Below are 17,110 nucleotides of genomic sequence, written 5' to 3' on the forward strand. Positions count from 1 at the left end.
ATCCCCATATGTCATGCAGTTATGATTATTGTTATTTCTGAATGAATTAACACCCCCCCCCCCAAAAAAAATGCTCTTAGTCTTCTGTCTGGAAAAAATGAATGGGGAGAGAACAGTGGGAGCAAAAGTGTCATTTAAGCTGGAAAAATTATGAATACATGGAAACAAATGGCAGATGACTAAATACAACTCAAGCATGTATCAGAACTAGGTCAACTAGATGCACACAAAAATTTATTTATACTTCTAATTAGAAAACATATTTAAATACCAAATAACCCTAATAAAAGCCACCCAATGGAGAAGAATAATAAAATCGAAGGTGAAAATGCATGGAAGCAATAAATAAAATGAAGTGATGTTTCTTTAAGAAACTAATGTAGTCACTAAACCACCAGGTAGCCTAATTAAGACAAAAAGGAGATTCCACAAAGTTGAATAGAGAACGAGGAAATGATCACCAAGGAAAAATTATCAGAGGATAATTAGTACATGTCTGCCAGTTAATGGAGAAACCTGGGTGAAATGAAGGGCCTGCTACCAAATAGGCTACAAAGAATAAGCCTTGGCTGACCTTCCTGAGAAAAGTACACCCACAACTCTCTCCCATTCCCTGCTTCCTGTCGCACCTCCTCACCAGGTGAAGTATTGAAAGTCATTAGTGAGAAGTGACTGTCCTGATCTGTGGGCAGAGAGATTCCTCCACCACATCCCTAGGACTCACCATAGTGGTGACCAGGTGGAGGACACTCAGGGTAAGAGCACTGGTCAGGGCTGGCTCTTGTCTATGGTGTTTGTATTTAAGAAGAGGAAACTGAGACCCTCATGTGTCAGCAATATGTTGATTAGAACCCTCATTATTAAACATAAGGATGAGAACTTCTGAAATAATGGCCACCAGTGATTTTCGACCCTGGCTCTACATTGGCATCACCTGGTAGCCTTTAAAAATACAAATTCCTGGAGCTAAGGGTGCAGCTTAGTGGTAAAACACTTAGCTAACTTAGCTAGCGTGAGTTTAGGCCTTGGATTTATTCCACACCCCCCTTCTCAATACTCATTCTGCAGAGCTCCTGCCTTAACTGGCATGAGGTAAAGCTAGCCACCTGCATTTCTGGAACCCCACAGATGATTCTGATGCCTGGCCCAAGGAGGAAAAAATTGAGTTAATTGTAAAAACTGGGATGAATCCATTGTTATGGGTGAGTCAGAGATACCACTGGCCCTGACCTTGACTCTGGGTCTCATAGTTGACAGTCCTCAAATGCCAGGCAGTGCACTGCTCTTCTGATCACAGGAAAGCTGTGAGGATAATGTGACTAGCTATTCCAACAGGTCTCCAACTTGAATACATAGCAATTGTGATAATAATCACCATTACCCAGAAGGCTTGGGTAAGTACAGATTCCCAGGTCCTGTTCCTCCTAGTTCCTGATTCAGAGATGGAGATCATCCAATGAGGGCCACGAAGCAACCAAGATAAAAACCACCATATCTGCTACAACCTGATCTAGGAAGTGCTCCACAATAGCCCCGCCATGCTGTTTCTCTGTGCCTGTCTCTCTGGCTCACTTCACTAAAACAATGACCTCTGATTCCATTCATGCTTGTTGCAAATGATAGGATTCCATTCTTTTTTGTGACTGAATTGCATGCCGGGTGTATATGTACCATGTTTTCTTTATCCATTCATCAGTGAATGTACACCTGGGTTGCTGCAATTTCTTGGCTATTGTGAGTAGCAAGGAACATAGGAATTCAGATGCTTCTCTGAACTACTGGCTTCATTTCTTTTGGACCCAATAGTGGGATTTCTGGATCATGGGGTAGTTCTATTTCTGGTTTTCTGAGGAACCTCTATCCTGTTTTCCATAGTGGCTGTACTAATTTACATTCCCATCAACACTGTGCAAGTGTTCTAGTTCCTCCACATCTCCACCAATATGCATTTTTGTTGATCATTTTGGCAATGACCTTTCTTGCTAGGGTGAGTGATGTCTCATGGCAGTTTTGATTTGTGTTTCCCTGATTATTAGTGATGTAGAGAATTTTTTTCATATAATTATTATTTGTATGCTTTCTTTTGAGAAAAGTCTGTTTAGGTCCATGGCCCATTTTAAAATCAGGTAATTTATATTTTTGCTATTGAGCTTTTAGAGTTCCTTATATATTCTGGATGCAACCCTTATCAGATGTCTACTTTGCAAATATTTTCTCATTCCATAGGTTGTGTCTAGACTCCGTTGATTGTTTCCTTTTCTATGTAGCATTGTAGTTCGATGTATTATCATTCATCTGTTTTTGCTTTTGTTCCCTGTGTTGCTTTTGGGGTCCCCTTCAAATCTTTGCCTATTCTAACATCTCACAGTCTTTCTCCATGTTTTTTTCTAATAGTTGTATAGTTTTGGGTTTTACATTTAAGGCTTGAATCCATTTTGGGTTGAGCTTTGTAATTGGTGAGATAGGGATCTAGTTTATTCTAAATCTAGCCTACTTCAAATACCCGATGTGATGCAGAGACAATGACAAGAAAAATATGTATACATTCTGTACAGACACAATTTTATTTTATTTTTTTAGAATATTTGGACCTGTGGTTGGTTGAATCTGCTGTAGCAGGACCTGCAGATACGGAGGACCAACTGTCTGTGGATGTATGAGAGGGGATATATTGGGGAACTTGGCAAAGTCTCTGTCAGCTGTAGAGCCAGGGAAGCCAGTAGTGTAGCTCAGTCCAAGTCTGAAGCCACAGAACCAGAGAGGCAGATGGTGTCCCTCTTAGTCTGAGGCCAAAGACCTGAGAACCTGTGGGGCCACTGGTGCAGGTCCCAGAGTCCAAAGACTGAAGAACCTGGAGAGTAATGTCCAAAGGCAGAAGTGTGTCCTAGCTCCAGGAAATAGAATGTCTCCCCCTCCTCCTCCTCCTCCTTTTTGTTCTATTGAGGATCTTGGCTGATTACACCTTGCCTGCCCTCACTGGGTGAGGATGGGTCTTCCTTACTCAGTCTATTGACTCAACTGCCTTTGCACTCAGTGGACCCCCCATTCTCCCCTTCCAAGTCTCTCCCCATTTCTGGCTCCTCACCCCTCATGCTCACAGGCTACCCAGAGCCAAACTGACTCAGGATCTCAGAGGGATCTCAGAGGGATCTCAGAGCCTGGCTTCAGAGGAGAGGGTTAAAGTTTCCCATGCCTAGGAGCCAGCTTCACTGTCTCACCTCCCTGCCCAAGGCTGATCTGTAACCCACTGCTATATAAACAGGTGGCCAATCCTGGGACAGCAGTGCCTGCAGCCATGGCCAGCATGTTAAGCCTCGGTACCAGAGCTGGGACCCCAGAGCTGCCTATATTATCTAAAATTGCTGATATTCTGTCTTTGCTGTCTGTTGGGTAATGGTGATGACCTTTGGGCTGAGAGCACGTGAAAGCCTAAAGGGTTTTCAACATGGACATGAAGGTTAGAAGAAAAAAGCATCTTCAAGTGACAGAGGTGTGGCATAACACAGAGAACAGTAAGCATGTGCACAAATGTCACTGTCTTTCTATCGGAGTCGTTTTCTCATGTGTGACATGTGCATTTGTGGTCTATTTCTATCTCTTCCTCATGGGCGAACAACTTCAAACCTTGAGCCAACCATTTTTCCCAGTTTGCCTGAGAAAGTTCTAGGGATAGGCAGCTTGAAACAAAAACAAAACAAATCAAAACAAGAACACATTGTTTTTTGAAATGGTCACCCATTCTGTCGCCTTCCCTTAGGGGCAAGCAATTCACTTACCCCCAAGCTTCAGGCATTCCCCCCACGGGCCACCAAAAGCTGCAGTCTGGCTGGGCACAAATCACGAGCCACTGAAGCAGGAACAAACTTTATTTCTGAACTCCACCAGCACGCTCCACACATGCTCCCGTGAACTCCTCCCGATAGCCACGCAGCTCGTCCAGGAAGCAGCAGCAGGAAATATCCTCCAGAAATCCCTCCTCCTGCACTTCCCTAACCAATGGGAACTCTCCAGGAATCCCCGGGAATCCCCAGGAGAACTCCAAAGTAGCGGCCAAGGCGGATAGAATGCCTCTCCTGTCAACCAATACTATTTATAAAATGCCAGGGTCATTCCGACTCGGCTGTGGCTCTCAGCAGCTGGGGAGGGTGGGGTCCTGTCACACGGCCCAACCTGGCAGACGGCCTAGTGCCCCTGCAGAGGCCGTATCGGGGGTGGGGCAAGCAGCCGCCCATTAGGCTCATGGCCAGTACAGGCCTGGCTATGGGGATAGCATAAGGTCCTGGGCACCTGCCTGGGTACCGCCACCTCCCATATGTTGCTTCCTGAGCAGGCCACTCTGCCAGGAGCAAGACAAAGGCTTGGAGCTGCCACCACAGAGGCCATCGCAGCTACTGGTCAGCATCTCACTCTGACACCCACTGCCCCACACCCTTGCCACCGCTGCGAGCCCTGACACTCTTGGCTCCAGCCTTAGGACTCCCCATGTGGCCACCGGATGCCACCTTCATTGCCCTGCAGCTGGACTCCTGTTCCTGCTGCAGGATGAAGATGCTCACTACTGTGCACCTCTGTTGTTGCTTCCCCTGCTTCTGGACTCTTCTGGTGCCTCTGCCACTGTGCAGCAACTGAACTCCCAAACCCCAGCTGGACTCTGACGCTGCCCACCCAGGCCCCACCGTCACTGCCATTCACCCAATGCCTGATGCCCCACCCCTATACCGAGCCTGGAGCCCTGATGCAACTGAGTGTTGCTGCTGCCCCTGCCAGACTCTGGAGCTCTACCCTGCTGCCACCAGACTTTATTTATTTTTTTTTTAATTTTTTATTGTGGGTTGTTCAAAACATTACAAATTTCTTGACATATCATATTCCACACTTTGATTCAAGTGGGTTATGAACTCCCACCTTCACCCCATACACAGATTGCAGAATCACATCAGTTACACATCCATTGATTTACATATTGCCATACTAGTGTCTGTTGTGCTCCGCTGCCTTTCCCATCCTCCACCATCCCCCCTCCCCTCCTCTCCCCTCCCCTCCCCTCCTCTCTCTCTACCCCCTCCACTGTATAACCCTGAGGGTCTCCTTCCATTACCATGCAATTTCCCTTCTCTCTCCCTTTCCCTCCCACCTCTCATCCCTGTTAAATGTTAATCTTCTTCTCATGCTCTTCGTCCCTACTCTGATCTTAGTTACTCTCCTTATATCAAAGAAGACATTTGGCATTTGTTTTTTAGGGATTGGCTAGCTTCACTTAGCATAATCTGCTCTAATGCCATCCATTTCCCTGTAAATTCTATGATTTTGTCATTTTTTAATGCAGAGTAATACTCCATTGTGTATAAATGCCACATTTTTTTTATCCATTCGTCTATTGAAGGGCATCTAGGTTGGTTCCACAGTCTTGCTATTGTGAACTGTGCTGCTATGAACATCGATGTAGCAGTGTCCCTGTAGCATGCTCTTTTTAGGTCTTTAGGGAATAGACCAAGAAGGGGAATAGCTGGGTCAAATGGTGCCACCAGACTTTAACATGGACACCAGACAGTGACACTCAGCACCGGGGCCAACTTAATTGCAAGTGCAGCTGGACCCTTCTCACTATGGCAGGACAAAAAGTCTTAAGGCTGGATGCCTCTGTTGTTGACACCACTCTTTCTGGATTCTTCCACTGTCACTGCCACCATAAGTAGGAAGCAAGGGAACTCCCAAATTGCAGCCGGATGTTGACACCTCCACAGACACCCCCACCCCACACCAATACTCAACTCCTGACCTCTGACGCCTGATGCCCTATGCCCAAAGCAGCTGCATGTAGCTGCTATTGCTACCAGACGCCACCATTCCATGATGGTACCATTGCAGTGAATTGACCCCAAGGCTGCTGCTGTGCCCAAGACCACAAGAGCTGGGAACCTGGGCATTCTCCATCACAGTCGCCTCACCAGAGTCCACTGCATGCTTCCTGCCTTTCGTCCCCAGGACCATCCACTGGTCCTTCAGGACCCTTGAGGAGTTGCGGTGCTAACTCAGGGAACTCATCCAAGGATAAAAAGTGAGTACTTTAAATAAAGGTTGCAGTCCTTACAGCAGGCAGTGGGCAGGGCTAGGTAGGTCCAGATCACTGGTGAGGGGTGGGGGCAGAGCCTGGGGGCTGTTGGTCAGGTTTGGACCTGACCCTGTGGGGCAAGCTAGAGAGAGATCTCTGGTGGCTCTGGGAGTCCAGGCCTGGGAGCACCTTCTGATTCTTTCTCCTGAGCTTCCCACCCTGTCTCCTTCTCCCATCCTTCACTCCTCCCTGAGGGGACTCTGGCTCTTGGAGACAGGGTCATTGGACACTGGGTCTCTGGGGCAGTGGTGTGAGACCCAGATACATTGTAGCAGGCTGAGGACAGCCAGAGTGACTGGACTCTACCCACCTGGACTTGGGGCAAAGCAGCCTCTTTGGAAAATAACCTCCTAGATCTACCAAATTTAGCCTGACATTGGCTTCTTCCAAGAGATTATCAAGAAAAGAAAAAAAAAGTTTGTCTTGCTAAAGGGTCCTGTGAGGAGAGGCAAAGACTTCAGAGTGGGTAGAGCTGGATTCAAATCCCTCTTACCTGGGTGAACTTGACCAGGGTACAGAACTAGGTACAACTTTGGGTTTGCATCTGGTAAAGTAAATATGGTGAGAAGGATAAGCCAGAGGTAAATGAAGCTGTTGAGAACTATCTAAACTTTGGGAGCCAGGTTGGCATTCAGCATTATTTCCATGCAGAAATATATTCTGAGATTAAGGTTAACTCATTTAGAAATGGACTTTTGGAAGGCAATATTCCTGTGAGGCAGGGAGTTGAAATTTACGTTTTTAGATGAAATATTAATATATGGAAGATCATAAGCCAAAACATAAGATGTTGGATCAGAATCATGATATTATATTTTATATATTTATATTTTCAAATTTGTTTAAAGTTACATTGAGATAAGTCTATATATTTCAAGCCTCCTGGGATATCCCCCACCTCTGCCACACACACATGGAGCACTGTCCACAACCTCTTACTCTTCTTTAGTGTCACCAACTATCAGAATACATGTATATATACCTACGCAGGTATACATTATGTAATATTTTGTTCCTTTTGGCCTGTTTTGGAACCTCCCCCAAATAGAATCTCATTCTCACATCCATTCTTCTGCAACTTTCCCTCCTTAATTTGCACTCCTTCAGCTGAGCATCAGGAATAAAGAACCAGCAGACAAGCTTTCAGAAGGACACCAGCCCTGCTCCAGTCACACTGGAAGCTGACTAGCCTGCACACGTCCAAATCTTGAGGAAACATCAGCCCTGCTTCAGCTACCTGGGGGCTGGCTGATCAACACAAGGTAGAAGATAAACTAACCAATAGGAAAATGGACTGTTTTATCCTCTAAGTTGGCTCTTACAGTGTGATTAATTGCCACCCATTACTTCTGTCATATAAATAGTCCTTTCTTTTGCATTGATTCTAGGACAGATAACAATCAAACATGTAGGTAACAATATGAGAAAACTAACCCATTTACCAGTTCAAACCTGAAAGGGCATTATAGTTGGGGTCCAAGCTCACTATTTGGAGGATGGTTTCCTATTCTTAGTAGATTCAAAAGCTTAATTGATATAGAAGGGATTATGCTGTTAACTTGTTTATTGCTTCCATGTTTGTTTCCCCTTTACGTTAAAACTAGTGGGTCTATTATAGAAGCAGCTGTTTAAAAAAAAGAGAGAAACAACAACTACAATAGACATTAGACAAAGCTTTAAAGCAAGAAGATAATGATGCTCTTTGATTTAAAGGATTAAATAATGAGCATCCAAGGGGGTAATGATGTGGTCCCCCAAAGATCCCCCACTTTAACTGTAACACATAAGCCTCTCTTCTAGTCAAGGATATATTTTTAAGAAGTCAGCAGTATTTCTAGAGTGCTCATTGTGTTTTGAGCTCCTCTTTGTTGTGAAGGCCAGGTTTCTTTCTTGTAAAGGCCTGCAAGGCTGGGGTTGTGGCTCAATGGTAGAGCACCTGCTTAGCACATGAGGCATGGGGTTTGATTCTCAGCACCACGTAAAAATAAAGCAAGAAAATAAAGGTACTGTGCCCATCTATAACTTAAAAAAAAATTAGGTCTCAAATCAAGTTTGTTGATGTGTAAGTTTCTGTTTTCTAAGAATACGGAACAAAAAGTAACTGTTATGTTAACCATTGTGTTGTGTAGCCACCCACTGAGTAGAAATCTCAGAGAATTTCCAGACATGGAGTCCAGAGATTGTTTGGCATTAGCCCCTTTGGATTGCTTCAGCTTAAACCTACTTCCTGCAAATTCCTCAGGTGTCCAGCCTCATCTGTCCTACATCAATGCCTGCTTGGAATGCTACAGTGTCCCCATTCTTGAAGGGCATGCAGAGACAGTCTCTCTGACTGTGCCACAGTATGAATTCTATGCAAAGTCATTCATCACAAAACACTAAAGGCAGGTTACACTACAGTGACTCCCTGGAAGTAACGTTAATGTTGCATGATAAAACCTGTACACCTATATTGAATTGCCATGCTATACCCCATAAAGATATACAAATAATATATATGAATAAAAATTTTTAGCCTGGTAGAAAATGTGAGAACTCTGAATGCCATGTTTGATTTTGTGTTATTTTAAATATTATGCTGTAATAATATTTAATATCATTACATTTTTTTAAATCTCAAAAAAATCAGAATTTTGTACCATAATATTGTCAATAAAGCAAACAATTTATTGATTAGGACATATGTTTTCCTGTTTTTAACTCTAACAGTTGAATTAAAGTTTTGTACCAGACACCAACTCCATCAGAATCTCAGTCTGGTGAAGCCACAGCTTGGTGCCTGCCCAAGCAAGTGCCCACATGTGCCTGGCTCTTTGTCACTCAGTAGATAGGAGCTCTGACCCAGGGTGGTGGGACCTGCATTCCAGCCCCCTTAGTGCTCTGCTTTAATTTCTTATCTGTGGGGACTTGTGTCCAATATGCCCCTGGGGCTGATGAAGATCAGTGAGGAACTTCATCAAGTTAAAGAAATCTGGCTGGTCTACTGTGTAAGGAGGGGCATCCTGTCAAAGCTGTCTCTGTGGCTGACTCCCACTCTCTACCTGCTTTCCTGTGTGGTCTTTATGGAAGGCAGGGGAATTTTGTTCACTTGTCATGTAGCCTGCTAGCTCCAAGGCAAAGGGACCCTCCTCTGACCTCTATCTGCCAAACCAAAGAAGATAATTTTTGTCAGTTCTCTAAGGAGATGAGAGAGATTAGATCGCAGTTAATAGTGAGCATTGAAATGCAAACCAATAACAGGGCAATGTCATGGGTTTTCTTTATGTGGTTTTTAAGATTTTCTTTAAATACATTTAAGGCAAGTGGGTAAACAGATAATGGTATACAAATAATCAGAACAGAGGAAGCCAATTAAGAAATACACCAAGAAAAATTAATGGAGTCCTTACTAACTCTTGACAGGATCTGTTGGGGTCATTGAAAAGCTAGAATTTATGGCCATAGGTATCTCAATCTATATCAGAAGAGAAATCGTCTCAGTATTGCAGGAGAAAAAAGTTAAATTCTGTCTGGCCATTGACCCCAATACTCATACTAACATAGCATTTATTTGTAAATGAAGGACCCCCTTAATAGGATGGCCACCATGACAGTTCTGGAGAGGACCAACTAAGGTCAAAAACTCTACTCTTGACATGAAGGAGTGGGGCAACTGAAAGAGTGGTGAAGGTGGACCCAGTTCTCAGGGCAACCATAAAACACCAATGAATTTGGAGACAGCACTGTTTCCTTTGTCGTTCTCTGCTGGGAGCTGATGTACTCTCCTGAGAGTGCTCTTTATTTGAGCCTTACTTTACTTTTACTTATGAAAAGAAAAGTCATCTTGCATGGTTTTTCATGTCTGACTTCAAATTTTCTTTCTTTAGGTCACAAGAAGTGAGATTTGAAGCTTCAACTCCTCACTCTCCTGTGACATCTAACCTGGTGCTTCCACTCAGACTGACAGCCATCTACAGGACAGGCATTTGAACTTCACCCTGTTCCTCTCCCAGCTCTGTTTGAGATAATGACTAACTTAGCCTCTAATATCTTGCATTTTGCTTTGGGATTCTCTGTGTACTCCTTTTCTCTGCCAAAACCTCTTCCATATGTCACACCCGTGCTCTGTTTGCTTGATGTCATTTTTGTTGTCACTGTTCATCTTTTATTCCTGTTAATAACTGTAGTGACAACTTTTTTTTCCTGCTGACATGCAGATGTACACTCTCTCTTGTTTTTTTTTTTTTTTTTTTTTTGGTGGCATTCTTTTGAGCAAGGCCATCAGAGAAGCATTGAGGCTCCACTGTTGTGGCTGTTGCCTTATGGTGTCCCCCTGACTCTCTTCAGTAATGAGCATCACACCACCTTCTTTTAGAGGCTATTCCCAGAAGCTGAAGGGCAATGAGTTCCCCATCTTTACCTACGTACAAATCACCTCATGGGGCACTAGTTTAAGATATCTCACAGCTAGGAAAACTTTTCTCAGCTGATGTCTTTTCCTCACCAAAATGGTAGTTATTGTTCTTTCTCTGTGGTACTTTTGCATGAACCCTATGTCCCCTCACATTTATTATTCCAAGGGAAAGCCAAGGTATGCAATGATCCTTGCCCTTTTCTATGTCACTTATCCTATTGTTATTTTTGGACTATGTTTTCAACAGAGTGACACAATAACCCCCGCACCCCCCCGCCACCACCCACTTTTCAAAATCATGCCCATCTTACTCTTAAAATTCTCTGCAAAAGGATTAAGAGTCACTTCTCCAAGTTAAGTCAACTGGCTGGCATAAAGGCATTATTAAACATCTTTCTTCAATAAGATTACCAGCTTCAGCAACAGAGGGTTCAGCAAATGATGCACAAGTAAATATACACACTTACATACATATATAATTTGGACAGGCATTCTACACACAGAATTTTTAAGGAACCACACAGGGATGCCTCCTGGTTCTGGGTTTAAAATGGAATATATGGGAGGGACGCCTTCATACATTCATCTCTCTTGCCTGTCAGTACTGCTGAGGGACTCCTGGGGTATTGACAGACTATGTTTAGGAAGTCTGAACTACAATAGTCTTTCCTTAGTAGACTCATGTTGCAGAGAGGAAGGAAAATGGCCAGAAGTCCCCTACATACAGGCTTTTTTACTGAGGGATCAAAAAGATTTATGTGCTATGTACAGCACTGATGATGCCTTTCTAGCAATGATGAGTCAAAACATTACTGGCTTAGAGTACCCCCCAAACCACACCTTCCTTCCTTTCAACAGTATACTTTATATGTATGTCAAAATAGAATTCTCCCACTCTCCTCTGAACTCACCATTATGTACTGCTCCCACTCACTGCCATACTGGTATCCCTCATCATAATCCTGTCCCTATTCAGCCCATTGCCAGGTTACACCCATTGCAAGAGACAAATGGAGAATCTGGACTGGTAGGAATGCAGGTACCTTTTTCTAAGCAAGATATAAAACAATTCCAACAGGATTTAGGAAGGTATACTGATGACCCTAATGAATATATAGAGGGATTCCCACATCTGACCAAGGCTTTTGAAGTAATCTAGAGAGATGTAACAGGAATTTTGAGTCAAACTCTAGAAAACAGAGAGAGTCATCAGGAGACAGAAGCTGCTAAGGTTTGGGAGATGATCTATGTAAATATATGACTAACACTGTATACCTGTGGGTCCTTCTGCCATTCCAATTGAGCATCCTCATTGGAATTATGATGAATCACCTGGAAGGTGGCACAGGGATCATGTGATCATTTGTCTCAAGGGAGGACTTAAAAACAGTAGGATGAAACCTACTCCATGCCATTGGCATCAATTGATAAGGAGTTGAGGTGAAATCCCATGGCTTTTGTAGAAAGATTGAAGAAAAGATTAGTAAAATATACAAACTTAGATCCTATATCTCTGGAAGGGCAACTTATTTCAAAAGACAAATTTATTCTCCAATTTGCTCCAGATATTATAAATTACAAAATTGGTAGCAGACCCTGGGAATTCCCTTAAAGGTAGCCATCCAGGTCTTTTATGATTGAACCAGGAGGAAACTTTAAGAGACCTATGAAAAAAGAAAAGAGGAACAAGAGACCAGTTCAATTATTGACTGCAGCTCTTAATGGCCACCCCCTTTTCTCCCCACAGGACCTTTGAGCCTCTGAAGGCATCTGTCATCATTACAGAAAGTGAAGGCACTAGAAGAAAGATCACCCAATTGATGGCAGGCTTCCAAAGACTTCTTGCCCTATATGTGGCAGGAGAGGCCACTGTACACACGCCTGTACTCCCAGTGGCTGGGGAGGCTGAGGCAGGCAACTTTGCAAGTACAAAGCCAGCCTCAGCAAACCATCAAGGCCCTAAGCAACTCAGCAAGACCTTGTCTCTGAATAAAGTATAAAAAATGGTTGGGGATGTTGCTCAGTGGTAAACTGCCCCTGGGTTCAGTTCCTGGTACCCAGCCCCCACAAAAAAAGAGATTTGTGTTTCCCAATAGGTGCCCTGTCCTCACCACCCTTGCCACAGAGACAACTTTTTAGTTGGTGGTTTTCTAGAACTTTCTGGTGGAGGAAATTGCTGGTGTCTGGATACAACTCATTGTATCCAATATCGCTGTGTCTCCTGTTGTATCAATCTTATTGTGATAGTCGTGTCTTCTTGTTTTTCTCACAGGGCATTTGCCTCTAAGATGGTATTAGAATCTGTTTCTCCTACATCAGATATTGTGGCCCCCTGGATAGGCCTTAACTCATAATCAAGAGCATTTCGCTGGTAATGATTTGATTTAATCACCCTTGTCCCTCATATGATTTTGGGTTTCCAACCTTGGCAGGGGTATTAGATAACAGTTAGTAGTGAGCAGTGGAATGCAAACCAATAACATGGCAAGGTAATGGGTTTTCTTTAAAGTTATTTTTAAGGTTTTTTTTTAAGTTACTTTTAAGGCAAGTGGGTAACCAGATAAATAGAAAAATAACAGGTATGGAAACCTTAAAGAATAAACAGGGAAAAAAAGACCCCATCATGATACACATCCAGAAAGGAAGATTAATGCACAGGACTTAATGCAGCCACAGTGAGTAAACAGGCTACACACAACCAGATGACGACTCACAAATACTGAGTGGAAAGAGCAAAATGTGCTGTATGTTCCCATCCTTGACACCTTCAAAGCCAGGAGAGACCAACTACTCTTTGGGGTGTGAGGACAAGGTAATGACAAAAGCCAGGGCCAAGGCCATCTTAGGGGTGGAGCAAGCAGGTCAGGAAGAATGTGTGTGTGATTCCATGGTGCTGGGGAAGCTGCAGGTCCTGATTGGGAAGTGGGTGTCAGCCACATTAATGGTGCAATTCGTCAGCCCCCACAGATATACTGTATGTATTTTGCATATATATTTTATTTCACAAAGATCACACAAAAAGGAACCACTCCGACCCTAGGCCTGTGTTGGTCTTCACAGGGCACTGGATCACTCATGTCTTGCCCAGATTGTCTTAATGGGGAAGACTGGGTAGGGAGCTGCCAGGGCCAGAGGACAAGCCACTCAGGTGACCCTGAGCCAATGACCATCAAATACCATTTTCATTCCTTCCCCTGGGGTGTCCTCCTGCCCCCAGCAGTGCCATACATGTGCTCCATACCTCTTGTGGTCTGTTATGTTGACCTGGGGACCTGGCTTCCTGGCTCTGTCAGGCTGCCTGGAGTGGCATTATCTGACCAAGATTTGTTTCTTACAAAAGGGATTGGCTCTGATGAAGTGAGCACCCCTGCATGCATGGTTAATGGACTCTCTGGAATGGTGTCTTTAGTATTCATTTATGTATGTGGTCATCTGCTCACTTACTTACAGTTGGGAAGAACCTTTGACTATGTGTGAAGATACCAGTCATATAACAGTGGGAACTTCATCTCCATGTCAGGCACCTCATCAGGGATACAAGGTAGAATACTTGTCCTTGTGGAGAAGACAGGTGTGAGAACAGAAGACAGGTTCATGTGATGAATGCTGCAGAGCAGTCTGGGGCCCTGTGGGAGCCAGCAGTGAGCAAGGCAGGAAAGGGATCCCTAAAGAACTGATGTTTAGCTGGGCACCGTGGCACACACCTGTAATCTCAGAGGCTACAGAGGCTGAGACAAGAGGATGGTGAGTTCAAAGCCAGCCTCAGCAACGATGAGGCACTAAACAAATCAGTGAGACCCTGTCTCTAAATAAAATACAAAATAGGGCTGGGGATGTAGCTCAGTGGTTGAGTGCCCCTGAGTTCAATCCCTGGTACCAAAATAATAAAAAAGTCATGTTTATATGAAAATCAATAAACCTTACATTATACTACAGAGCAATAAAAGCAAAATCAGCATGGTATTGGCACCAATACATACATGTAGATCAATGGTATAGACTAAAAGACACAGAAACAAACCCACATGAATACAGTTATCTCATACTAGACAAAGGCACCAAAAACATATATTGGAGAAAAAGATAGCCTCTTCAACAATGGTGCTGGGAAAACTGGAAATCCATATTTAGCAAAATGAAATTAAACTCGTATTTCTCACCCTGTGAGAAACTCAACTCAAAGTGCATCAAGAACTTACAACTAGAACAGTGGTATATATACATAATGGAATATTACTAGGCCTTAAAGAATGAAATGATGGAATTTGCTGGTAAATAGATATAAAGCTGGAAAATATTATGCTAAGTAAAATAAGCCAACCCCAAAGAACCAAAGGTCAAATGCTGTCTCTGATATGTAGATTCTAATTCACAATAAGGGAAGGTGTCCAGGGAAGAATAGGGACACTTTGGATTAGACATAGGGCAATGAAAGTAGGAGAGGGGTATGGGGGTAGGTAGCATAGGAGAATAAATCACACATTATTACCCCATGTGCATATATGATTACACAACCAGTGTAACTTTATATCATGTACAATCAGAGAAATGAGAAGTTATTCTGAACTTACGTATTAAGCGTCAAAATGCATTCTACTTTCATACATAACTAATTAGAACCAAAAAAAGGCAATGTATTTAAGCATGCTAAAAAATTTTAAGATATTTTCACTGGCCCTTTAAGTGACTGTGGACCCTATCTATATGCTGCAGAATCTATATGGGTCAGAAGGATTAGCTGGCCCTCCTTCTGGAGAGTCCACAGTCTGTACAGGAAGGAGAGGCCTGGGATGCAGGTTGCTGGGGGATTTCACTACAGCTGCCAACCTGAGGGCTGAAGGCAGTGCCCAGGCCTGCAGGGTGTGAGTGGCCTCCTTTATGAATTTCCTGCCAGTGTCCATTCTCTACAGCAGCCCCTATTATACACCGTGGCCCATCAGAGTTCCATGTGTGGTGTAGATGGCATTTTATATTACTGGTAGACTTGTTTATTTTCTAACTTTTGAAATACCATATATATTTTTTCAAAATCACCAAATCAAGATAATTAAAATTCTTATTACCTAATTCATTACCTAATAATGAAAGTGACAAAATCAGAAAGTGCCTCTAATTTGTTACACCTTCGTAGAAACCATTATTAACAGCAGCAGCAATGGACACACACAGGCACATCCAAAAACAAATGGCCCCTTTAACAGGCCATGTTTTAACTCCAGATTTGCAAATCTGAAACTTTAATTTTGGTGTAGAAGAAATAAAACAACTTCTGACCTCCTTGTAGTTCTTCTTCAGATAGGCCAGCTCTTCAGTCAGGTTCTCAATCTGCATCTCCAGGTCAACTCTGGCCAGGGTCAGCTTGTCCAGCACCTTTATCAGGCCATTGATGTCAGCCTCCACAGTCTGGTGTAGAGCCAGGTCATTCTCATACCTGAAAATCTGTTTATTCTTTTTTTTTTTTTAATTTTTATTGTTGGTTGTTCAAAACATTACATAGTTCTTGATATATCATATTTCACACTTTGATTCAAGTGGGTTGTTTAACTATTCAACACAATGATTTGGACAAGGCCAACATTTCCAATGTTGGCAAAAATTATCTGACAAAACAAAGGGAAACATGGAAAATGAAGTCCTAATATACATGTAGGTTACAAATATATTTTTGGCACAAAATTCAAGTGGTAACATTAAATTCTCTTTCATTAAGAATTTTCTTTAAAAGTGATATTTAAACTACAGCCTGAGGATGCAAAATCAAGGGATGATGGTAAAACCCTACTCTCATTTCAAGTTCTAACCCTTTAAGACAAATAGTATTATTCTTATTTTATAGAAGAGGAAACTGAGGTTCAGAGAAGTCACCCAGCTAACATGTGGCAAAAGAAGGACTCAAATTCCTGGCTGCATAATGTAAAAGGGAGGAATTGAAGAGGCTGTGGTCAGTCATGGCCAGGAAAAATGGTAACATCAGTGGAAAGTGCCTATGTAGGCTCAAGAGAGACACTGATAGTAGAAGTGATAGGATATTAGAGAGGTGTCAAAGAAGATTCCCTGTTTCTGTCTTGATAAATGAGAAGGACAGTGATTAAAAAATACCAAGGTGGAGAAAAGGGAGAAGCAGGTTAGGAGAAAAAAATAATTTATCTAAATTTGGTGCATTGTACTTCATTAAAAATAATAAAATATATGTATATATATTCATATGTATGCAACACACACACACACACACACATACACACACACACAGTTGATTCAATGAAAATACAATGAGGATAATTCCCTGCCTAGAACCCGTGCCTTGTGTCCATCCCTTCTTCAATACCAGCATTCTCTTGCACATTTGAGTCTTTGTTCCTCCCAGTAATTAAATAAATTAAATAATTCTGATTCTTGGGCCCTCCAGTACCCAACCCCAGGCACATCAGGACCAGGAGAACCACTAAGGAGGATTCTGTCCTTGGCCACCCCACCTTTTCCCTCAGAAGCCACCCCACAATTTCTCCTCATCTTCTCACAATCTCCATTGTCTGAAGAGGCCAGGCAAAGGCAGGAGTCTGCTCAGGGGCCTTGTCCTTCTGCTCCTCAGAGCATCCTGCGTGTGC

The 17,110-nt window shown here is 43.0% G+C and overlaps 1 protein-coding gene across 1 annotated transcript in view; it reads right to left on the reverse strand.

Annotated features, from left to right (window-relative positions):
• Piwil3 (piwi like RNA-mediated gene silencing 3) overlaps positions 1–17,110 on the reverse strand; it is a 74,854-nt gene that overhangs the window by 31,302 nt on the left and 26,442 nt on the right. The window contains exons 3-5 of the mRNA XM_071613454.1: positions 15,780–15,908; positions 11,781–11,837; positions 11,417–11,473 (exon numbers count right to left, since the gene is read on the reverse strand). Coding sequence (XP_071469555.1) covers positions 11,417–11,473; positions 11,781–11,837; positions 15,780–15,908 — 243 coding nt within the window. The remainder of the gene's footprint in view (positions 1–11,416; positions 11,474–11,780; positions 11,838–15,779; positions 15,909–17,110) is intronic.

This window comes from Marmota flaviventris, chromosome 1, assembly GCF_047511675.1.
Source record: "Marmota flaviventris isolate mMarFla1 chromosome 1, mMarFla1.hap1, whole genome shotgun sequence".
In the NCBI taxonomy this organism is placed as follows: Eukaryota; Metazoa; Chordata; class Mammalia; order Rodentia; family Sciuridae; genus Marmota; species Marmota flaviventris.